Source organism: Ischnura elegans, chromosome 2 (genome assembly GCF_921293095.1).
Source record: "Ischnura elegans chromosome 2, ioIscEleg1.1, whole genome shotgun sequence".
Classification (NCBI taxonomy): Eukaryota; Metazoa; Arthropoda; class Insecta; order Odonata; family Coenagrionidae; genus Ischnura; species Ischnura elegans.
Genome location: NC_060247.1, coordinates 90,322,837 through 90,349,396, shown reverse-complemented (window position 1 = coordinate 90,349,396; position 26,560 = coordinate 90,322,837). Strand labels below are relative to the sequence as shown.

At 37.2% G+C, this 26,560-nt stretch overlaps 1 protein-coding gene across 1 annotated transcript in view; it reads right to left on the bottom strand.

The window, feature by feature from the left end:
• LOC124154158 (lysocardiolipin acyltransferase 1-like) overlaps positions 1-10,592 on the bottom strand; it is a 44,760-nt gene extending 34,168 nt beyond the window's left edge. Inside the window, exons 1-2 of the mRNA XM_046527698.1 lie at positions 10,328-10,592; positions 392-596 (exon numbers count right to left, since the gene is read on the bottom strand). Of these exons, the coding sequence (XP_046383654.1) occupies positions 392-596; positions 10,328-10,510 (388 nt within the window). The 5' untranslated portion in view covers positions 10,511-10,592. The remainder of the gene's footprint in view (positions 1-391; positions 597-10,327) is intronic.
• Between the last annotated feature and the right edge of the window lie 15,968 nt (positions 10,593-26,560).

Below are 26,560 nucleotides of genomic sequence, written 5' to 3'. Positions count from 1 at the left end.
ATGGGGGGTGCAGGGGGCGCGCGCCCCCCCTTGCGGGTCCGCCTGTATTGCCGAACATTGCAAAACCACAATTGTAACTTTTTTATATCAAGATGGCATTGTCTTTTACATGTTTATAATCACTTTAAATAAAATTTTCATATACTTTGCCTGTGACTTGATCATCTTTTATTACGATAAAACTAAAGACAACTCAAGATATGTTGCGCCCCCCCTTGAGTTTTTTCTGTATCCGCCACTGCTAATAGATCTCCATCCGGAACTTCAGATACCAGGAGATTATAATAAGAAAATTGAAAAGTTTAAACCGCTAATAAATGAAATCAGAGAATCTTATTATTACTATCATTGCTATTATCTTTATCCACCTTGAAGGTATTTGCTAGCTCACCTGGTCCTGGAAAGTGCCTGACGGCTGACTTGAGGACGAACTTGAGCCTGTGTGAGGGGGGAGAGGATGCGTGGTACATGGCCGCCCACAGGAAGTTCCAGTCGAGGCGGGTTCGGTGGTTCATGAGCACGAGCGACCGCTCCGACGACAGGATCGGGTCCCCGGAGAGGCTGACGCGGGTGCCGAACAACAGCTCCATCAGCGCCTGTCAAGCCAACCGGGAGAGAGAAGATTAATTCGCAGGCCTCCAGGGATGCGGATTAAAATTGAAAATATCTCGGGTACATCCCGCGATAGAGTTTCACTAGCAACCGAATTCAAATAGTTGAGCAATAGTGGATCATTATTTAAGCGGCCCAACTCGTGATTTGAACTTCGAAAACGCAGAATTTATAAAAAAAACACTTAACTTCCAAGCCTAAACAGGGATAACATTCCTTCCGTGGATGCAATAAGTTGAAACTATCTTGGGCTCATTCCGCGTTTGAATTTCATTTGTATCCATATTTCAATGCGATAGTATTAATTATCAGGAATTATTATATTGCCTCATCTTAGTTTACACAACATTATGTACCAATTAAAATGTGAAGCTCACGGAAATTCCCCGTTGATGAGAGACAGCTTTAGGATATTTCAGTGATGCCATCAAAGTTTGTGACAAAACAAAATATCTCCATATACCAGCAAAAACGAGCCCTAAGCGGCCTAATTCACAATTTGACCATCACAATATTTATTTATAGAGAAACTAATTAATTCCCCAAAATAATTAGTGAGGGATAGAAATAAAAATAGGTGAATATCAAACGAAAATACCGTTACTCAATTGTGAGCAACGTCAAACGGATTTTTCCAATTCAAATATTAAGGCAACATTGGCGGTCCAAGCTTAGAAAAATACGGCTTACGAGGGGAAACGACGAAAGCAGCAGAAGGACTGGCGAAATATTATTACAAGTGACACTCAGACACGGAGAGAATGTCGGGAAAAGATATTTTTACCACATTGAACATTAATAACTGAAGCTAGAGAAAACACCTACATTTCTTTTCAAATATACGTTGGGTAAGTTCATGCAATTTGTTTGGGCCATCAAAATTTATTTGCTAACAGTTAATTCTATAAAAAAACCTCAGAGAACATTTCCTAAGATGTTATTATCCTTAAAGATGTCTTAATAACATTTATATTAGAACTTTTTTCGAAGAAAAAGGCATAAAAATATTTTGAGAACTTTTTAGCCGCATATAATTTGGACAAAAGGTAAGTAATACGATCAAGGTAGCAGTATAATATGGAATTAAGTAGTATCCACCGTTTTTGATATTTTCCGAACATGTTTCAATACTCTTGATACAGTGAAGTTCTCAAGACAACTACAAAATATAGATAATTAACATAAGTTGAATTTAAAAAAGCCATGGCCTAAAATCTACACCTCTCAAATGGGGACCAAAGTCAGTAGGAATAATAGAAGGTAGAACACTCCATAATTAGGGAAAGCCTGGAAGGGTCACCATGAGAGCTGCTTCAAACTATTTCTAGGATTTCTGGCCAATGACGACGTTGATGCTGATATTACGCGGGCAATCACAGAAACTTTTTACTCAATGATGGGAGGAAGGTGAATTTAGTTACAGTTAATGCAATTTTATTTTTTCATTTATAGAAAAACTAATCATGGTTATAAGGAGAAGACAACGGTTAATATGAAAATATACGCTCAATGGAGAAACAAGTGAAGATCTGCCTATAATTATTCCTATGACGGTGTAGTAGTAAATTTGAAAATGGGGCAAAAAGCGCTTGGATTAATAGGAAGTGTGCGAAATTCTACCGAGTTTTCAAGTCTTCCATAACATCGGAATTCCACGACGAGAATCCGAAAACTAATTGGTAACGGCGAGCTCAATTTTCACATAGTAATACTCGGTAGCACAGGAGATTGAATTAGTGCGATGATTTAATTTAGTTTTATTTCGAAATGAATATTCCATCTCCCTTTCTATACACCATTCTTCACATGATAAAGTGTAAAATGGAATTGTAACTAGAACATCATGAGTACCAAATGCATGAAATAAGTAAACAGAACTTAAGGAAAAACTGAAACATTGGCTATGCTATTAAAAACGCTCTTAGTCATTTTATCAAACTATCTATCACCCCTTATCCTCTAAACATTACACTTTTATTGAAATTAAATAAGAGAAATGGCGGTGACATACTTCAACAATGGTTTTTAAAGCACATAATACTAGGAGGTTTTTTGGATTAAATTTTTATGTACTAAATATTTTTCTCAGAGAAATCTTTCAGCGGCCTGAAATAAATCCCTAGGCACTTACATCTTCACTCCTCTATCAGAGAGTGGGACTCAAGCGCTGCTTAAAACTGAAGCAAGGTTCATGCTATAATTTTCGCTTTCAGTGAATACAAGAGAGTGCACTAATTAAGGCTCGCCTCAGTGACCTCAATGTCGCGTTGCCTGGGGCAACCGAGGCGGAGTCGCTGAGAATAGCCTGCATAGCTAAAATTGCGAAGATTTGAAAAGTAAATAAACCCCGTTTCTCCACTTAAACTCTTAAATCTCCCGATACCATGCCTTTTTGAGCTCAACATATATGTATTGGACAATAATGAACGTTGAATTTTAACAAAGCATTGGACAGGAGAGATATAATCTTTACCCTAATATATAAGCTTTTTTCATAACACTGTGAAATCCGATGCTGATTAAAAGTTTTTCGAAAATTTAAAATACACAAAGAAATTTCCTCTTAAGGCCGGCTAAGCTTCACTAAGAAAGTGAGAAAAGAAAATATTTTTACATCGATTGCCTTTTGATTGACTCGATGGCTTCCGGTGAAATTGATAGAAAATTTGTTTCATGGAAAATACAAAGTTCATTCACAGCTTTGGATCACACGATATGTTTTCTTTCCCTGTTGAAGGATTGTATGCGAAGAATTTGGATCGGGACCGTGAAGCTGGAAGCTGAGGAAGGAGGGCAAGAAAGGAGATAAGGTGCTCGAAATGTGACTTTAGAGGATAACGAGTCATTGATCCCGCTATTGAAAATCCGGTCTAGGAAAGAGTAATTAAAATAATCATGATTCAGGGAGAAGAAATGCGACATCAAGTCGAGAAGATATCAGATATACGCACCGTAAACAAAGACATGCCATTAAGTGACCCAGGAGTCCCATCTTAAGGGACCCATTGCAATGAGAGGAAATCGTTAGAAAAATTTGTCGCATCGAGCCGAAGGAAATGGTTTTTAAATATTTCTACAATACTTGACCACGGTTAAATGAAATTATACCAAGATGACAATCACAGGAAAAAAACACCGAAGAATTTATTACATAATAGCCGTGAGATGTAAAGAAATTTTCCAAAATAAAATTTATATCATTTGATGCTTTGAGTGAAAAGACGTCATTAGGATAACTTGGTGCAAAAACAATCTATACAATGGTTGCTAATGTACGAAAAATTTAACAGCTAGAAATCGCAGTCGCTTCTCAGAATCCAGCATGCATCAATTACGAATGCCAATTCAAAATTTAAAATGGAAATAATTGAAGTTACTTTTTATCTGATAGCTTTTTGAAATTTTCCTGAAAAGATAATGCCAATAAAGACAGATTAAAATTATTTTTGGACTACAATTTTGACACATATCGATGGCTAAGTTCTAACAACACGTATCTTAAATTCGGCTAGTTTGAGACAGGTATCTTAAACGAAGTGTAAAAACATAAAAATTAAAATACAAGGCGAAAACAACTCTTTTTTTTTGCAAATCAGTCCTTCTTTTTCAGTTTCATGAACTTTTGGTTTTTTATTTCAGTGTACAAGTGAAAAAAATTAAACGTTTTTTTGTTCTCCTGAAAAGTTGCTATTTTTGAGATACGTGTTGTTAGAACTTAGCCAACGATATGCTGGTATTGAGCATAGGCATATAAAAAATTGGCGTTTTGCAAAAATTATTTTGGTGAAGCAAAAGTAGTTGTTGTATATTTCCTTATCGTGCTTAATATTTTTTTGGCCCAGGGATGCGGGTGTGTATGTGATATGGAGATAATTAACGATTTATTTCATATAGTAATGAGTAGGTTTATGGTAATATTTTCATAATTGACTGACTATGAGTCCAAATTACCTGGAATACGATGTTCACCAGTAACTCACTTACTCCGCATACTTAATAATATTGTCGTCTATGCGTTCCCTATGAAACCGCGGCTGAGCAGGCCCAACAAAGAATTCAACGTCCACTCGCGGGAAGGGATAAATGTCAGAGGGTGGCAAGCATGATTGCCCTTCAACCTACTCCATCCTAATTCCCCGAAATCCTTTCTCGCGAGGCACTCCATGTGTGGACTGCCCGCATCGCGGGACCAAACGACCCGAAAAGCGGCCCACGCCACTATCGGGATGCTGCTCCCACGCGAACGCTCTCGGAAATCAATCAATCCATGCTATTCTGAATTCTCATCACCACTCATCAAAATTCACTGCTTGTCACTATCATTTTACTTCTTGCCTCTATCATTGTGAAAACACATGCGTGGTTACACTCTCGAATTTCCATTTAGATAGCATTTCTGCATAAAAAGGGTGTGCCAAAAACCTGATACTATTTTACTTATATTTTTCTACCTAATTATTAATTTTTTACCTAACTATTTATTTTTACTTGATTATTAATTTTGTAGGTAATTAATTTTTTAAACTACTTATTAATTTTTTTCTAACTATTAATTATGTAGCTATTTATTAATTTTTTATCTAATCATTTTTTTATTAAAAAGAATTAAATGAATAATTCAGAATGATCTAGTTCACCAATTTGTTTTACTGAAGATTGTGGTAAAGTTTAAAATATAAATAGACTGGAATTTTTCCTTTTTTTCGCAGATCAGTTGATGACGTCACGAGCTCATGTCCAGTGGGTCGTCGCTTCCCAGTTACTCCTTGGCTTCGTTTATGGGCCTCTCTTGGTTCCCTGTTGCTTAAAATATTATGAACGATTCCTTCCCTCAAGGTAAGTTTCTCCATGAAAGAGTAAATGAACCAGAACTCTAATGACGTCAACAACTCATGAAAAGGGGGTGGAATATTTCGCGTTTTTTTATTTTAAACTTCCGAGAGAAGAGCTGAATGAGGAAGATTTTATTTTTTCGTTTCTCGCCTTTCCTTTCCATCAACCGAATTCTTTAAAGAATTGTGATTCCGAGTATAAGTGATAAAAACCTTAATTTCGTGCTAATAATCTACACATGAGGTCTTTTTAACATGCATCATTTTTCTATACGAGAATCCATCAGATGCACGGATTTTGATTCAATCAAATTCGTCCCGTACCGCTGTAAGCTTTTAGTCCCTCGCTGTTCTCACAACAGCGATTATTCAGTTCGGTAGAACAACATTTGATGAGTCGGAAATCTGCGTAAATCTGGTTTACATTTTTCTACCCACAAATTGCACCATAACATCGGGCTAAATGGAATAGATGAAATATTTAAAAAATTGAATATCACAAAAAAGTGTAATTTTTTAATACCTGTATTTTGGTGTGATCTGTAGAGCGGCAAGCATGCATAGAACCATGCCAATGGAAAACAAAAATTCCTTCCTCTCCAGTATTATTTTAAATAATGATATCTAAATATGGTTTCAAAAACACATCCAAAAGAATATAATCAGAGGATACATTTCATTGGTAACCCAACTCTGCGTCTTTCCAAACTCATTCGGAATAATCAAACGCAAGTATTAAGATGGAAATTTTCGCATATTAAGCAAAGCATCATTTAATTGTTGCGGGGGTATTTTACATTTTTCAGTAAAATAAATCAGAGCGGTCGGTGAGTTTTAATGCTATCCTGGAGAATTAGACACATTCATAGCAGTTGCTGCCCAAGTTCAGTATATATAACAAACTGTTGTAATTACATAACTTCCTGACTCTGCTTAAAGACGGGAAAAGGTAGATAATTATTTAATGATACTGGTTCCTTCAATCAGCAATGTAATACTATGAATCGGATAAGGGTCACTTTTTTATTTTTTTAAATGATAAGTAAATGGCATCTGTCACTACCAATCTGAATTATAAATAGTTACACCGAATTTCATACAATGCGTTCACATTTACTCACTATCAGGTACATCTCCGTTGGAAAACTATAATTTTTCAGAAAATATAATACACTCGATTTATATAGCGGCATCGATTATTGCCAAAGAGAAAATCTTCATGATTCGTCTTTCTTCGAAAGGAACCACTAGCGATGCTATCGGTAATTTTTTTCGGCTACAGGTTTGAGCGATTTTGGATACTTATTGGGGAAAAATGTTATTGATTATCGTACGAATATGAATGAATGGCGGGCATGTGATTTTTTTGTAGATACATGAACATAACGGTTTGAGCTTCACTTGTAGGTGATCAGCAAAAATTAGGGCGTCAAGAGAAACACCATAAAAGGCTTCATTTCTGAAGCTATATGGAGTTGAATAAAAGCGTCATATTAAGGAGTCCTGCGGATAGGGAGGTTTAGTGACTCTTCCGTTGGCAAACATTTGCCCCCATGCTGTGCCCTCGGCGCTCATCGGAGCGTGAATATCGCTCCTCCATGCAACCTGTAGGCTTCTCCGAAGAGAGATTTTTTTGTGTCGTATAGAACTCAACTCAGAAGTGCGTGTTTGGTGCCAAATTATTCCGTCTGCGTGGGATGCATGTGCAATCATCCCAATATACACAAATATGCTCTTAACTTATGAATACGCATCACTCCCGCTCAAATATACGTATTTTGTGACGTATTTCTGGTTAAAATATTGCTATTACTTCGGTGTTTTGAGGAAAAATAAGGAGTAAAATATTGCCATTACATATTTGTACCTCTGATATATATATATTTGAGCATAAAATATGCGTCCGGAAAAAATGAGCTAAAGTTTAAAATGTAAGATACAGGATTATTCTCAATTTTCTACCCTACTAAACCCGAAAATTTCAAGATTGTTGAGTATGTTTTAAGTAATTGAATTGGCTACGGTAAAAGACCGGTCGAAGATTTACAATACGTTCTATTACAGGCTAATCGTAACGCGGAATAACCACTCGTTACATGAAACGTCAGTTTTTGCTGTCAGTGAAAGTGCAATTAATACTTCTTGATAAAAATAAATAGTAAGAAAATCATTCAAATCCACGAGTTGGTGAAACTAATAAAGTGGTTGGTGAAAATTCAACATGAAATAACTTTGAGTTAGAGAGAATAAGAACAGCATTTGGCCCGAGTAATTTGTGCACCGCCACATATTCATTTTTTTGATAATGTAATTACGGAGAGAATTGAACATTTCATTTGTACATATATGGGGCGTATATCGAATTGCAAACGTCATGTACGCCACACCGAAATGTTTCGTTTAGATGTAATAAAATCGGAGAAAGGCTGAGAAGCACTTAAAATGGGAAATGGCAAGCAAAATTTATGAAAGGGTACTTTATTATACGCCGGCATAGAAAAGTTAATAAATATGGATTAAAAGCAACTTCCCCAAAACGAGTAACACAAAGTCAATCACCTAAACATGGAAGGATAGAATACTTTCATTCGAATTCAAACATAATACTTCCTCAGGTCAGGATCCTAAAATATAAACATCCTAAGAACCATAGAATTTCATAGTTTTATACTTTCAAGATTGATCTCGGATTAGCGTATAGATAATGAGAATTAAAGCAAGGGTTTGCCATAAAAATACCATTCGACCATGCCAATGTTCATCGTTGACAGGGAAAGAAGTAGGCTTTCTTGTCTCTCTTTGACTGAAGCCTATCCAGCATGGTCTCATCTCCTGGGCCATCGTGTAGGCTAAAATCACCCGAAAACCATCCTCGATTAATCCTAACAGGAAAAAGCTTCGAAGAATGATGACTTCGTTATGTATATAACAGCATACCTAATTAGCATTGGCGATATCTGGATTTGGCTCGAGAGCTATTCACATTATTGTTTTTCTTCGCGAATTCATGCCTTTACGGGTCATACAGCGCCTTAGGAATCAAACTGTCACCAAGAGTCATATTCTAATCGGGAAGATGGAAACAACGAAAATAAATTTAAAGATAAGAACGATTGATTCATGAGTAATCAGGAAGGAAAGTAAAAAAAGTCACAAACAAGGCACTTCTCTATTTACTCAATTTTTATGTGGTCGCCAAGGTTACGCCGTACTTTCATTATGAATTCAAGGAATAACATCTATCTCGCAATAATGCATGCCTTTATCGTGATAATGCCATAACCATGCCACCTCAGTCGGCCACATATAAAAATGTGGTAGGCAAGGTGCCGTGTTCTTTTAAATGTATTACCAGCGATGAATACATCAGAATTTCAGCAATGAAATTTTGGATGGTTATGGTAGAATTCATTTTTTTGCCTTTATTATGACAGGTTCATCGAAACTTGCCATGAGAAAATAAAAAAATGAGAACAGAGTAAAAAATGAATTGTCAGTGACTATGTTACCTTCAGCGAGTTTTCTCAAAATATCTCCATAGTCAAAATGTACCGTGAGACGGTAGTCAAGAAGATAAAACGTGAAAAGTTAGCATGTAAATAGAATTATGATAGAATGACAAACGCGGTGTAACATCTGACGCCTGCGTTATCACATCCGCGTGGTTTCTCAAAGTTCAGTTTTTCGAATTTCTCATTCACAGGTTCTCATAAATCGTCATCCAGCAGTGCGAACGGGTGAAATAGAGATAGAAATCCATTCTAAGATGAGATAATGGACCGGTCTCAGCCTTAACGACAGATAGTCATCCACGGAAACTTTTACCTTTAAATGACTAACCCGGCAGCCAACCAGAGAATATACTACGAATATATTCGCCGGTGAAAGTAATAATATTTTATCAAAAGTACTTAAGTTTGTGTGCGCAGTGTATTAAATTATTAACCCATCAAACTTACATTGGCAAGTCAAGGAAGGGATCATATGATCAAAAAGGTGAGACGTTTGCGAAGGGAATGCTTAAGGTCACTCACAATTAGCCACATCTGTCAGGCATCAAGGTTTGTTCTATTGTTAGAATATGTTTTTATCAGGTTATAGATTTAAGTATTATCGAAATTCAGCGATATATACATTCAAAGGATGCATTCATGCCCCTCAACCGGGTTTATTTTGTCTCTTTTGGTATCACATTACTCACCAAAAGCTGACATTATCATTTTGAAATATTTAGGGCGCATAGAGTAGATCTTTCTCAACATTTACCTCAATATCATATACAACAATTTACGTCTGGGAAAATACAGGGGTATATTTTTCAAATTTGAGATACAGGAAAATGTTTATAAGGGTCCAATTTATATTGCCTGGAAATTTCAAAATGATATCAAGTTTCATGTGAGTAATGAGTCGGCTAAAAATACCGGTCGATGATTGATACATGCTAATAACGCATGCATCAATCATCGCAGTGACGAAAGAAACTCATCAAAGTTGTGAAAAGCAGAAAAATTTCTTTAATATAAACGGGATCTTTCCCGGCGAATGAATTGCCACGAAAAATGTGAACATTATGTGTTCACGTAAAGAAAATACGCCAAAAAGAAAAGATTTCCTGGCTTACGATATGTATAAAGTTTACTCCGGTTTACTCCGGAATGGCTATCGTTTCAATAATTAACTCTGCCATCGTCCTAAGGCCATCAGTTATGCCAAGCCAACCCACATGGTGTTATACCCGGTAAAACTTCAACCAAAATTACTTTGGCACAACCCTGTCACGCGGATCCACAAAATTTCGATACACTGGATTTTGGAGAGCGAGGGAGGATTAGATAATTGGAGAAGACCTTCTCCAAAGCGCGACGAGGTCTTCCACTCACCACGGGGTACATTTCCCAGACGGCGAAGAGGATGTCGGTGACCTTCCGGTATGCCGTCTGGTGCAGGATGAGCAGCGGGAGCGCGGGACAGAAGAGGAAGTAGAACCCGGCGAAGATGCTGCTGTACCAGAGGATGCAGAAGGCCAGGCCCCGCAGGCGGCCCCCCAGGGCCACGGAGACCATGGCGGAGGCGCGGGCCTCCGCGCGGAGTGAGAGGAATACGGTGGTGCGGACACGAGCGCTCCCCGCGACTGCTCCGTCTATGTGCGAGAATTCCGAGCGGTGGGGGAGGGCTTCCTTGACGTACACCCCTTCGCATTTCTCCTCCTTCTACCACCACTCCTCTTCCAACTCTTTACCAAGCGCTCCCCCACTCCAATACCTTTCCCTCCCCTACTTCCCCTCGACAGCTGAGACTCTCGTGAGGGGTAAAAGGTGGGGGGGGGGAGGACGGCGTGGACCCGATGACAGCGCCACAGCGTCCGAGGCGGGAGGCGCCGCAATCATCCGGCGTCGTCCGGGGAGATTCGGGGGTGATGTGTTCTGTTGTGCTTCTTTGTTTGAGGGGGGTTGTGCGTGAGGGGGTGGGGGCGATGCTACTTGGCTGCCCTCTACTCACTCACTCGTCCCACTCTCGGCACATCGCGTTCCTTTTGTGCGTGCGTGGTCTTGTGCGTGTGAGGCGCTAAGGAGTAACGCACCACGTGGTTGAATCTCGAATCTCGAAGGATGATAGGGGGTTAGTCGCTTCCCCACCCACATACAACTACTTCCCTTCATAGACCTCGATATAAAAGCTGTGAATAATATTTCAGCCCTGTCGAGTGAACGGCGGTCATATGAATATTTTTCTCATGGCAATTGAGTGGCTTGTAAGCCAAGGGGTACGAGTGATTTCTTTCTTCTAAACCTAGTTAGGTAGCGAAATTAGGTATAGAAAACAAACGAGATGAATTAGATATTTGATATAGTGCATTTGATTTTCCACTCGATGCAAGCACAGAACTGATTGTGAGACTCACTGGTATCCCTTGGCAACCAATTTTTAGGTATTTCCTCTAACAATGAACTTTAACTAACTCTGTTGAGAAAAAAATCATTTGTACCCCTTGACTTCTCACCCCCTCAATTTATGTGAGCTCAAGATCAACAGTGGACGTCCGAAGATTGGCTTGACGCAGGTCTCCTATTCGCCAACCTTTTTACATGTGCATACGTCTTTCGTTACCGACTCGTTGTTTCTCATCCGAAGCATTATTTTGCTGTTCTTAACGTCTACTAAGCCTTGGGTGATTATCATCCTAGCTTCCCCTTAAGCTTACATCGAGTGCATTTAGTTTAGAGTAAATTGGTGACAGGTGAGTAATTGACTGAAAGAATGATATAGAAAGAACCTAAAGCGAAAAAAACTCCTAAACATCAGGGATAACTTATGCTGCCTTATATCACGGGAGCAAGAGATCGGATGGCTCAAATAATAGGAAAAAGTAGCATAATGACAAAAAAAGACTTTTACAGTCCAAAAACCATCTACGATGAGCTGAAGTCCAGTCACTTTTCAAAATGTTTGAAAGGGTATACGGGCTTTTTTTTGGTTGAAAATGAACAGAGAAAATAGAAACGAAAATAAAACTGGAAACACCACAGGAAAATTACAAATTAATCAATCCCAGGTCTTAAAGATTATGAGGATGTTTACCTACCTTACGATCGGTCTTTATTGGTGAAAAATTAGTGGGGTAAAACTCATGTTGTCACCATGAAAATTTCAGGATAAGTAGAGAAGTCCCTGTTCAACTTTGGACTTCACCTAAAAAATAAAGTAATTATACCTGAGAAAAAAATTAACAGGTAAATTTTTCGATGATCAGATACAGGGAAATAATGAAAACTATCCACTTTATGTGCTATGAAAATATCAATATATTTCAGATTTCAAGGAGTTTAAAGCGAGTAAACCGTAACATCACTCCTAGCTCTGTTCTTCTACCCGAGGATTAGTTTCGATTGCTGGGGGTATTGTTCATTCCAGATTAAGTTACAGTCTTCTGTATATGATTTATTCAGGTGTGTGTGGGGGGGGGGGGACGATGCTTTGTGACAGTCAATATACGGCAGGATACATCTCAACTTGCCCTCCTAAGCCACGAAAAATACTCTTTTGCAGGTTGATGGATTTAATTAACTCGAAAATGAACTTACCTATCGAGTGGAACCAGTACTTATAGATACGCTGTCAAATTTTCATCAAAGTGTTAGAAAGCAGATTAAAAAATTCCTCCAGCATTCATCATAATCCAAAACACGGCGAAAATATTTCATACAATGAGCACAAGGAGCCGTGAAAAGCATCTAGATATCTTGAACTTTAGTGCCGGAGAATAAGGTGGGAAGAGGAGGTGGACCCCTCTTAGTTATAGGAATTTCAATTATGATGCAGTAGGAATGATAGTTAATTCCGTAGAGATTGAGTCAAGAAAAATTTATTTCAAGCCACTATTAATCATAACAACTTTTTAATTTTCAGTTCTACGGTTAAATTAATTGATTAACAAAACCTTAATCCCCAATTTATCCTTCAATGATTTTGCAACCGTCACTTTGACTGCTGATGACACGAAACCCGGAATAACTAAATAAAATTACGGAGGAAAATAAAAAATGAATGATTCCACCTTAAAGTTTTATTCATTTGACTTAGCCGGGATTCGAACCTATATCTCCTGATTTCCAGTCAGGTATGCTACCAGTACAATATCAAGCGATATCTTTCGAAGGCGAACATTGTTCGATTAACCCAGCTAGAGATTCTCCTAGAAAGAAGATGGCTAGGTGGTGTAATTGATAGCATACCTCACAGGCTAAATCAAATGACACAACGGTTATTTCCAAATTTTTTATCTAACTTACCAACTAGAAGTTGAAAACATAGTCGGTTTCGTAACATTTTTGTGAGCTCGCACAAAGCCCTTCTATACTCATTAAAAATAGTAGGTTACACACAATATTGCCAAAGAACTATCCTTTCACAAATGAAAATTTGCAGAAAGAATAAAAGTATATTTTTTTGGGACTATGTTTCCTTCCCCTCTTTTGTCTTTCTCTCGAAAAGAAAAAAAAACATCTCTGAGCTTCGGTGGTTGGGTGGAGAGGACAATACTCGACCCTTTTTCACCCTTCACTGCCCCTCGCTCTTTTTGCTTCTCGTCCGAGAAGGAATCAAAAGTCCACTAAGGGGTGAGTTGAGTCGGAAAGGAGAGAATGGCGACGGGGAAGTGGTGAGAGGAAGAGAAAGACAATGACTGCTGGCGACGGCGTGGTCCATCATGCATACACACGTCACCAGTGGCGCAGATAAACCCTCGAAGGCCTCCAAGCAGATTATAAGGAAGGGTGACCGCCACTCATTCCCTGGAATTTTTGGCAGTTGCTCAGAAAGATAGATACTCGGTATTTTTTTTTAATAATAGTTTGTCATCATTTCTTAAAGCCAACTTTTTGGTCTTAAATTCTTTCTGTATTGAAACCACCACCCGAGTTTCAGGAAAACCTTCCTCTTAGTTCAATCGCTGGATAACTTATTACACGTCTATACATTTATTAGTAATTTTTCTGAAGGTCTGATGAAAGGTCTTAATGAAGGCCCAAAATTTGGCTGAAAGAAGAGGTGACCAGTAATTAACTCAACAAATGCCGTCTAGTTATATATAATTAAGACATTATTGAAAGGAAATTCGTTTAAATCCGCACAACTGGGTACCAAGCGCTATAGAAGTTACCATTATAATGTATTTACTTATAAAATTCTCTTCGTGCAGCATACTTGCCGATTTAAAATTAAGCAAACAATGCAGCAACAACGAATGCATTCAAACGAAAATAACATCAATGAAGTGTTTGATGATTAGTAAAAAGGAAAGAAGTGATTAAAAGTTATAAGTGAGATACGAAAGATTACGGTTTGTAAAAATGTTGGAGGAAAGTTATAATTGTAATATTCTGTCCGGAATATAGTGTAATAGGGAAGATAGTTGGAAAGCAGGGAATGTAATATACTTGTAATGGAGAAAGAAATAAATGTAGAACTATGGCATTCAGCAACTAATTTATGGTTCATACATAAGTTAAACATATTAATGTACTAGAGTATCGATAAGTTTTTATTAATGAAGGTCTGTTCAGCGGTAAGTAATTGCTAAGTATTCATAATGTTTATTCATGGGTGGAAGTCGGTGCAATGGTAATAGGAGACGAGGTTTATTGAATTTTGACACCCCGACTGCCCTAGCAGTTCAAGTACAGATACTTTTACAGGAATATTTACATTTTTATTAATTTTTCCTACGTGCTTTTTATTTTATATGTTTTTAATTAAAATTTTGCATGCTGGATATGCTGTCAGGAGAGAACTGGAGGATAGTTTATTTTATTCTATCTTCTGTTGTTTTGAACCAAGAGCCCAACGGACGAGGTTATTCTAATTAAGTATTTAATCTTTATAGTTGAAGAAATTTAGATTAGTTACTGAATTACCTGACATAATTGGGTGGAGATCTACATCAACCCAGTCATAGGAATGTTGACGATTGATGATGATGAATGAGATTTTGTGCAATGACCAGTGAATTATTCACAATTTGCACAAAAATCAAGTACGTTTTATTAAATTATATCTTGAACTATGTATGAATGAATGAATAATACCTATCTAATGAACAGAAGAGAGTGAATCAGTTTAGAAGGTTTGGAGCAAGACATGATTGAACGGAGAGCAGCATCGGATTAATCCCAAAATTGCAGTTGATTAATTCAAATAATGTAAATAAAAAACATATTATACTTATTTTATGACTCTTTCACAGGATACTTTATTCTTATGGCATAGGCACAAAAAAAAGGAACCCAAATCGCATTTTAATAGAGCAAAGCTGATTCTCTTCATTGACATGTGATTTTATCTTCTCCTTCCTCTCTTCCATCCGACTTTCCTATCCTATTCAACTGCGTTACAAAGGAAATATTAAAGGTCGACATTCTCTAGAGAAGCTACTTGAGGGTTTTCAGCTCAATTCCATTATATATGAAGCCTATCGATTTCTAACATACCCTTTATATCAGTACTTCATGAAACCTACTCCGAAATCAGCATTCGAACAGTAAATTTTTCACAGTAAGAATAACTTTGTTTAAATCTAAATTTAGTTTTAAACCGTCTTTCAACAAAGCTGCACCATCATCACTCAGATGTGCGGATTAAAACAAAGCTGATTTCAGCAATGTTTTAATTCTCGGAAACTGGACAGGTATATTTGGGTTCATAAATAATCATCGCTTCTTGAAGCCAGTTTTCCGGCCTATATTAAGGCATTCATCAGATCTTCAGAAATATTACTAATGAAAGAATAGACGAGCAATATTTATCCAGCGATGTATAAAGGGGAACCTTATCCAGTAGCCCTAATGATGGCTTCAATTAAGAAAGTTGGCTTCTAGGAAATCATAATTGCTATTATTTATATTAAAAGATGTTATTATTAACACAAGTGGTTAACTGAAAAAACTACTCAACATTATTTTGATAATGAATGTGTGTAACTTCCAAGAAGTAAATCCAGAATCAATTGCATAATTCAATAACGTTTTGTTTTCACGGGATGTATTCATTTAAAATATTTCCTCCATGGATCTACTCATACTTCGGGGTCCCAAGACACTTCCATAAGTGTCCTATTGTATTGTGCATCACTTTTCTTCTAAATTTCTACCTTTAACATTATTGGCATTTAAGAATAGCGCACGAATAGTTAAGACATTTTTTATATTGTTGGAAAAAACTTTGCGAATATAAAATGCCAGCGGAATTGAGCTCATTTTATCGTTTGGCATATCTTTTTTGTTATCAGCTTATAATTTTCTAAATATATACCATGTTTCTTAAAGGAATTTGATTCCCAGAATATTAGTAAAATATATTCCACTTATTTCTCTCTCTTTTTGATCTCTTAATTACATAGAAGAGAGAAGAATGGGGGAGAGGATTGATATACGAGAGCAGCCGGTGAGGGTCACGCAGGAGGCTGAGAAAAAAAAGAACTCCGTGTCCCGCAATAATTGCCTTTGATCTACGGAGGCTGTCTCTGAGAAAAATACACATTCGCTTTCAGTGGCAACAGATGCGCCCTCACTCATTCTTCACCTAAGTGGTCAACGGTATCTTTGTCTGCACAGAGTGAGACATCTGATCTCCGATAGGATTTGAATACTCACCTCGGTTAATATGTGAACAGGGGAATTCGTTTACTGTTACTGTACCTAAAGTATAAAAAGCTACTATTAAAATATTTATATCAGTTCATTTATGTCCTTACTCAAGCGAAAACATTTTGTCGTACATTATTCCGTTTCATGACAATCACTCAGCTCAAAACAGTGGAATGATGCTCAGTATAGGCCGGACACGGGATCATATGAAGTCACGATGAAGATAGTCCGAGACCTAGCGTGCTACTCGTGCCGACCTCGGCACTACTAGCACGCTTTTTAAATGAGAAATTTTACAAAATTGAAATATGCGATTGGTGCATTTCAAGGCGCCTTGACTATTGAAGGGTATCCCAGAAATTTATTCCGAGGCAAAATCTAATCCAAGGTAAATGAGCTGAAAAATGTTTTTAGTTGAATTATTTCTTATAGATTTACAAGAAGCTCATTACTTAAGGTTCTTCCCAAGACAGCCAGAAGCGCAATTTTTTTTAACATCATTCGGGAAGGGAGTTTCATAATTTCAGTGTTTAGAATCCAGTGAAAACAGTTAACATTTAGCAAAAATATTTTCTTGTAGGAAGCAATTCTTTCCTGGCGAATTAATTTGCGTAAAGCCTTCTCAGGATTTCAACCGGTTTAAAGCGTTGTATATCGCCAAAATTTTAACAGACGACTCATCTAAATGCTCAGGCTCAACATTCTGATGACGATGGACTCTTAAACGTTGGTGGTGTGCATCGAATTAAACAGGTGGAATCCCGAGAAGACTTCACGAAATATTTTCTTATGCTTGTGGGACGTTGATTCCAATATTCGGCGTGTGATTTCCATCATCTGATGACGCTCCCCATGCTTTGAAGCGCCTTAACCCATTGTAACCCATTGTTGCTTCTAAGCAACATCAAAAAAGCATAAATTTTCTGCTCTATTTCGGAAGTATCTAAACTATGCATTATTTTGTGGCGTAAATTGAAATGACGATATATTTAGCTAACACGACTATAGTGATTGAGAGCAAAATTTTCAGGTTTTCAAAATGAAAAATCTTGAAATGTGATTGCTATCAGAAGCAGCTCTGGGTCAGTAGGGTTAATAGAGTGACGCGGTGGTTCGGGCCAACCTTTTCAGGGATGAATATTTTCTTTTCGCAACGCATTCTCAGAATAAATTATCAAAGGGACTAATGAGTTGCCTTAACAGCATATTTATCCAGTAATGACCGAAGCTCGTTGTCCTGTCTCTTTTTCGATTTTCTCACCGAGCTGTTATAAGTAGTTTTCAGGGAGTTAACCTCTCCCTACATCAAATCCCATGTGACAAAATTGAATTTTTATGCCACATTTAAGCCGTTATGGAACTACTTACCTCACAACTGGGCAATTGATATTTTTTCACGAATATTGTTCCGAGAATTGAAGTACGCACGTGTATGTAAACATCATGAAAACTAAATAATATGCTCTCTAAAATGACACCTCAGAGATTGTCAGCTAAAATAAGTAGGCTTTAAGTTGGATATTTTCTGTAAATTTCAATTGTAAATCAGCATGTCTATGCAGATTTGTATGACAATGTTTGACTACAAATAGGATAAATAATCTTGAATAAATTTAAAACTTTAATCATCCACAAACGTCCACAATTGTCCAAAAAACAAATTGTCCTTCTCTACGACAATGGTTTCGACGTCAGTGCGTAATTATTACCAAATATGATAACGTACTGGCGTTGAATCCATAGTCGTATAGAAATCAAATTTATGAGGACAATAAAAATTTTAAGTTACACAAAATGAGTTATAATTTCCACAAAGAGTCGTCTGAAATAATCAATTTCATTTAAAAAATTATTAATACAAATTTTGCTCCAATTAAATTTTCATTATGACAATAATTGACTTGATATTCTAAACACCTTAAGAATCATGATGAAATAAAATTTAGGCTTGTCACCGAACTATTAGTCCCATTGCCAAACGAATCCCGTAAATAAAAAGCTGACAAGGTTAGGTACATCAACTAACTTGAAAAGGTATTGGCTAAAAAAAGATAAAGATTGGATTATTTTATTTCTCAGTACCATTACTTTGTAATGATTAATCAAGGTAGATTCCGCTAATGATAAAAACGCATATATTATGATATAGGTGAAAAAAATTCACTTTGAATCGCACTATCTCGAACCTACCGCCTTTAACAAATTCTGTGAAAATTTATTGTTATGATATAACTTTTATGAGCCAGTGCATGTTGTAAAGGGACAGTTAATTCCATATGGCATCATTTCAACAACATTTGAGAAGTACATACAGTATGCTTCGTGTAAAGGTTATATCAAGTGTACATTGTCAGCTGGAATGCGAATAAAATTTCGAAACGAAATAAATTTTCGTTATAATGGACACGCAGGTGACTCAGTAATCAGAAGGGACTAACAATAACTCTATTAATTGTATTCAAATACTGAGATTGGTAGACCTCCTATTCTCCCTTCGCGTTGCTAGTTTCTTTATTTCCTAGATCTTCTTCTTCCTCTTTGTGTTCTTTATCTACCCCAAGTATTTATCCCTTGAACTTTCTCAAGGGACATCAATCATTTTTCTTCTCCATTACGCACCACAAGTAATTGCTACGTCTTATGACATGAACAATCCACTTCGGTACTAAACAGTTCCCTTAAATTGCTTATTATACGACGCACTCCTTTGCTTCTCAACCTATCCGTTCATTTGATCTTCCGTAATCGTCAACTGCACCAGAACTCGAAGGCTTTGAGTCTTTCCTGGTAAGCTTTTCCGATCGTCCAAGTTCCCGATATGACGACAATAAATGCGGCCCTTAATTACCCAGAGGAGAGGTAGGGTGATGTATAGACGAGAGCAGACGGTGAAGGTCCCGCGGGGAGACCACAAAAAAATGAACGTCGTGTCCCGTGAGGAGAGGCTTTCATCTGTTTGATGACGGAAGGAGCCCCTTAGCAGAGTCCTTCGAAGAAGAAAATATTGGGAGAAAATGAGATGTAACAGCGGCAGTGGACTTCTGCCGTTGACTGAGAAATAAAATCGCAGAAGTCCACCGTCTTATTAATAGAACAAGAACAAGCGCCACAATTCGACGCAAGACATGAAGGCGGACAGGCTAGGGCCCCGCGGGAGGTCGAGATTAATGGAAAAAATGAACGTCCCATCCCGGCGAGATGCTCCTTTCATCTGTTTCCATCCATCCGCGAGGAGACCACAACCGATGCTGGTACCTTTCGGTGCTCGAACAATAACCCTCTCACGCTCGCCTCGCAAATCGACCCGATGCCGACGTTTAATCGATCGATTTCGGAAAAAAAAGAAAAATATAGCGGTACACCCGTTGATCGGTTGTCGCACAAACGCGGAAATGAAAAATGAAGGAAGCGCGGCGTTGGCGGCGGAGTATTTCTAATTGGGTTGGCCATTGGTCGGGGCACTTTAGCGGGAAGAGGGAGGATGCGAGAGTAGGAATATAGTAGTAGTAGTGGTGGAGTTGGAGGGGGGAGGGGTGAGGTAGGGGTTATGATATGGGGGTGGGGTGGAGGGCACGCGCTTGGCGTATTGATCCGCCGTCTCTCCCACCCCCGCGCCGCCACAGCATCCGGGTTCGGTCCGCCGCCACTCCTACCCCTCCTCCCACAAGCGCCCCCTCCCCCATTCCCATCGTCCCCTTCTACACGTGGATCCTCTTCCCGTGCGACCCCTCGAGACTGGAGGTACACGGACCGCCCCTCTTGCACTTCGAGAAGAGGGGAGGGAGGGATTCAAGGTGGGAGAAAAGGAGCGGCAGGTTCAAAGCTTCGAACGGGCAGACCAACAACCACCCGAGGCGACTGCCTACCTGTATCGTCAATAGATTCTTATTATTATTATTATCATCATTCCCCTTCCTCTCGGCTCTTTGCGCTGGCTTTGTTGCGATTAGACATACGCGCACGACTGAATGGGTATCCAACTGTATGGTCCTACTGTTCCTGTTGAATCTTTACGAAATTTTTCGACGGAGTTGGTTGAGTAAATACAAATTTTCTTGTTTATTGCAAGTAAATTTTGGTTTTTCTAATCTAAATGTTAGTATCCAATTAACTTTTTTGATGCATCGCTTCCACCGAATATATCTATGAACGATATTGCGCTTACTTTATAGGTTTATCTTCGTCATTAGCTTCGTTTCATAAGAAAAATAACCATACCCTTTTTCATGCATCAGTTGTAATTAATGATTGTTAGAAAAAGCGATGCTTTTTTAAATAGTTTTTTTTTCGTTTACCAACAAGAACTATGGCTAATTTTTCGCAGGCTTTAATGGGTTAATATGTCTCTGCCCCGATAAATTCAGCAGATTTAGGTATCAATTACGGGCAGAATTGTATATTTGCAATGTGGCACCACCTCATTACATTGATAAATGATTCTGTTTTTTGCCTGCTTTTGTTGAATAATTTTATGCAACTTGATCGTGTCTGTGCTTGATAAATATTATGATATGTTAAGATACTGATGGTGGGTTTTAAACGATAGATTTATACACTCCTCCGGGTCTTTCCCTTCTCTTACTATGGAATCAGTCTTAAGTGTGATACAAGACTTATAATTCTTACTTACACCAAGGATGAAATTCTTCATGAAATATTTTTTGGCTTAACTACTTTCATAGCAATTTCATCTTTGGTGAGTATAACCCATGATCCATCCCCCAATTATGATTTTTTGGCATCCACTCTGCCCTAAGTATTCGCTCCACTTACACCTTCTGTCGTCACCTTATTTCGTATAGGAGTCCTCTATCCCATAACCATGTATATATCATTCATTGACTTTCTCTCCGACAATTTCACCTTCCCATTCTCCTTCATATCCTCATAAAAAACATCTTCAGCCCTTTTTTTCCTTTTGCAGCGTCCACTTTTCCGCCTCGTAAATAACTGTGCTTTCGATAAGACTTTTCTGACAGCCTTTTCTATAAAGTTTTACCCAACGATTTTCGCAAGAACTCTCCTCTGTCCATTGTAAATACAAGTAATTGGATATTAACATTTCATCACATATAGCGGTAACGCATATAGCTTCATCCGATGTTTGATTTACAAATGATTTATTTCATTAATCATACCAATTTAAAATGTATTCACGTGGTTGTAGATATATATTGGCGACCAATGCAAATGAATGAAAATGCCTCATTTTAACTCCAGCTAAAGCTAGGTCCATCAATAACTTGCTAAGAAAAATCGTTTGTGTATCAACACGCAGAAATAATTATTGCAAATGAGAAGATATTATTTATTTTAATATCGAAAGTAAAACGTGCAGCAGATCATCTTAAGTAATAACTAGTGAGTAATGATATCTCAGGGAATAGAGTTTCGTGAAAATTAATTTCTTTGTATCATGGATGTCCATTAAAACACGAAAAAATGTAAATTAATACAATGTGACAACTAATAAATACATTATTTAATCTTATTTAGCGATGATAATTATTGCGGCAACATATTCCGTTGCGTTTGCTTGCCTTCAAGTGAGAGATATGCCCCTCATTTGTTTACCCGATGCAACCTGCTACACATTGATGCATCTCCTTTTGTATATGTGCCGGCACTACTTCTCTACATTCTTTGACAGTGCCATCGAAATGCAGGCAGTTTCCTTTCATGTTTACGACACTCGTTAATTAATTTTTCCTTTTCTCAGTAAATGTTTAAATTATCTTGCCGATTTATTTCAGATACGCTTCTGAATATACATTAAAATACTTCTAAGAGATAGCACGAATTTGTCTACCATCACTATTTTTATTTCATCTATTATATTTTCCTTGAAAAAACAAACTTATAAAGGATAACAAGTAAAGCAAAACTATTTTTCTCTTTTTTACAGACAATTGGTAGTTTAACGAGAAGAAGTAGGGGAAAGAGAATAGAGAAACTAATGGCATCAAAAGAAATGGAAGAGAAGCCATCCAAGGGCAGAATAATGGAAGCTGATTACAGGTACGGACTAATAGCAGAAGTTATAAAAATCAGTCTCAATTTAAATTGAAAAATAATTTTATTTAGTAAAAATCAAGCCGTCATGATGGAAACTAGAAGCTATTGCACGGAGGGAAAATTTCCGGAATGCAATGAAAAGAACAGAACTAGGTACTTATCTTTTCATTTAAGAATTAACCGGTTTCGACGGATAGGACGTATATCAATCACTCTCTCAGTGATTCAACCTGTACATTAGTTTGGATAGGTGAAGGTAGAGCTCACTCCAATATTAGCGAAAGACATGTTGTGAAAATCTCACATTGATCTTTAGTGAGGGAAGGCAGATCCTCTCCTCGCACCACTTCGCTATTTGAGGAATTTTGTTTAAACGTGTCCGAAGGCTTCACATGGGAAATGAAGTCGCAACCCTTCGTTCAGCGGCCTAATTTTTCACTCACAGGGTCACTACAGTCTCCACAATTAGAAATTAAACATTATTACTTCTCCTATGTATCTTTTCTCATTTTGATGACATTTAGGTCAAGGTGAGTATATTAATTTCTTTGGGTGTCGACTTAATGCATTCATATGTGACATGCTGAGATTATTACAAACAGCAATAATTATAAGGAGCAATTATTTCTTTTCCCAATTAGACCATGAAAATCTACCAAAAATAAGACTTGGTAGCCACAATATACCTTATGAGGAAACGGTAAAAAACCTTGGAGTCATATTCGATCAAACCCTTAGCTGGAAGCCTCAAACAAATTATGCGAGGCGTAAATTTTTGGGATCACTGCATCAACTTGTCAGAGCCAGAGAAATACTTACACCCGACATACGAATTTCATTAGTTAAAACACTAGTCTTCCCCCACTTGGATTATTGTACAGCCTTATTCACTAACCAAGACGACGCAAACAATAACAGACTCCAATTGGCCATGAATTCGGCAGTAAGATTTATTTACGATTTAAAAAAATGGGACCATATTAGTAACTATTACAACCGCCTTAACTGGCTTAAGTATAAAGAGCGTCGCACCCTTCACATAATAACTCTAGCCTTTAGTGTCTTAACGACCGGTTACCCGCCATACTTGTACGAGAAATTCGTTAGAAAATCTGAGGTTCATAATATACCTACCCGTAATCATAACATTGACCTCCATATTCCAAAACATCACACGCCTCATATGAACAAATCGTTCATAGTAACCGCCTCACGAATATGGAACTCTCTCCCAGCCCAAATAAGAAGCAGTACAAACATCAATAGGTTTAAACACAGCACATATGGGTTTCTGAAGAATGCCTCCTTATCCCCATGTTAAATCTCTTTTGTTTATGTTCACTTTCTTATGTTCATATTTATTGTTTATATTCACTGTCTTATGTTCATATTTCTTGTTTATATTCACTTTCTTATGTTCATATATCTTGTTTATATTCACTTTTTTATGTTCATATCTCTTGTTCATATTTCTTTTGTTTGTCACCTTAAATTTTGTAATTAGTGCGTTATATCTGAGTGCGATTATTTATTTTTTGTCGAAAATATTGTATTGTTTTTTTTTTCATGCACTAGACGATATGCACTGTTCACATTTGTCTGTTTATGTATATATATATTTATTTACTTTTTTCTTTTATTTATCTATCTCAATGTGAAATGTAGAAAGCTGTACTTATATTTTCTCATGGGCCCCAGTGCCTACGAAAATAAACGATATTATTATTATTATTCGAGAGAAATAAAGTAGCTACTCTCCCTTTCCTGCGCAGGTGTTTACTCTTGTATTGCACCCCTTTGGTATACATCCTATCTACATCTTTCTCATACCTTAACCACACGAACCAACCCCTTTCTCTCGCCGCACATATTTTATCCACCTGCATCCGAGAAAATACGAGTTAAGATATGAATGACTAAAGTACGGAATATAACAATTTAAAACCATCTATGTTATGATTTTCATGTTTCAATTCTGCATTTTTTACGATCTAATTTAACTTTACAAAATAAGTTAAATAGTTCTCATCGCGTTTTTATTCTACTGTAACTGCACTTTTATACACAAGATTCGTAATTGAAACGTGGAGCATTTATATTAAACATATGTATTAAACAAATACTCTAATTTTGTTGCAGGAAAACTACGTTTTTTGATTAGTGGATTCATAAGATCTACTATTCCCTTGTACTTACTAAAAACATTGATACCTTTTTGAACCATTGTTATACAAATATAGTGATGTTAGTCCTAAAAAACACAGAACTGAGCAAGGAATATAATGGTGTACTTTTTGAGCCCTTTTTTTTGTATTATTCTTGTAACTATTCGTATCATAAAGATCCGCACATGATATCTGAGCCGGAAATACCCGCCCCACTCTCGCCTTTTTTCTGTCTAGAACATCACCGCTCTCTCGACTTATGACCAATTAAGTGCCTCCCTCTCCATCGCAATGAAACATGCGATCGCCTCTTTCGATTTACAAAGAAATGGATGCTTAGATTTAAAAGAAAATTAGTTGACCAAATACAGTACAAACAAAAACCAACGATAGAAAAACGGATAATACAGCTAAATAAAATACGCCAGCAATGTAGTAATACGATTTAACCTTAATTAGGGATGGCGTCGTATCAAAATACCGCTATAATATATTTTGATATCTATAAAGAGGGGAGGAAAAATTTGAAGGATGACCTCACTAATTAACATTTATACCACATTTTGATAAATATTACCTTGATCTCGATAATCAAAGTATATTATTGGCGATGAAAATGACGAGACGCTCTGTTGATTTTGGCTTCCACCACGTTTTATTGCTTTGCATTTTATAGATATTATCAATTTAACGGATTCATTTAGAACGTCAGAGCATGGTGGATGATAATAAAATGTAGAAGATAGTATAATAAAATGAGTTATTACGAGCGTGTTATAAATGTATAGATTTGCAGAATTTCTAAACTATATTTTTAGTGCACTACTTAACTATTATTTTAGTACCCCGGCAGATGTAAAAAATCTTGCGTAACTCTGGCTGAAACTCAATTGTTTATTAAAAAGTGTCATATTCAATGCGTAAATATATTAAAGATGCCAAATAACTTGAAAACTATGGCAAGCCAAGAACATAAAAAATATCATAGCTTAAGGCACCTCAGACGTTTTCAAACTCAATGAAGAATCCACGGCTTTACAGGGAACGTTTTTAGCATCTGACTGCGGTATGAACTGAGATGGAGAGTAACTCCCTCATTCGGGGCGTCATTAATTTCTAGATGTTAAAATGTGTCTGATTCTTGTCCTTTTCTAGCCTGTTTTAGTTTGAATACATTTTGGGAGACATGTGAATTTCAAGGAGAGGAGATAATATGGAATTCTTGAAAATCTGTGTAAAATAGAGGATTTTTGGTATTGCAGTTAATAGATTACATCTATTAATTTATTCTACATTTTATACTCTCTGACGGCTTCCTTGCTAGAGACATCCGGTGAGTCATGAATAACCCTCTGTTCATAATATTATAAGAATATATTTTGCAAATCAATTAGAATTTAATTATTTGCCCCGAAAATACCCCTTTCCTCTTAAAGTAATCCTTACCCTTAATTTTCCAAATGAGAATCACCTCTCGCGGCCGCCATCTCCAATTTGAAGCTTCAAACTTGAATCCTCATTTTATGAGGTCGGTAATGTGGTCAAGTCCAACATTGGGCTCTGATTTTCTGGAAAGGAGAGCGGTATATCATTCCAAATGAATTCCCAGGTCGGCCGCGGTTCCTCCATTGCATAGAAGTTCAAGCCACTTCTGTGTAAATCTGCGGCTAAGGTCATGTTTACTCGAACGAAGTTTGCTCTCCCAGAATGTCTATGTCCATATTCCTGCGTTGAATTTCTGTGATCATCCTCCAAGTGGAACTTTCATCTTTCATTACATTGTTTCAATTCT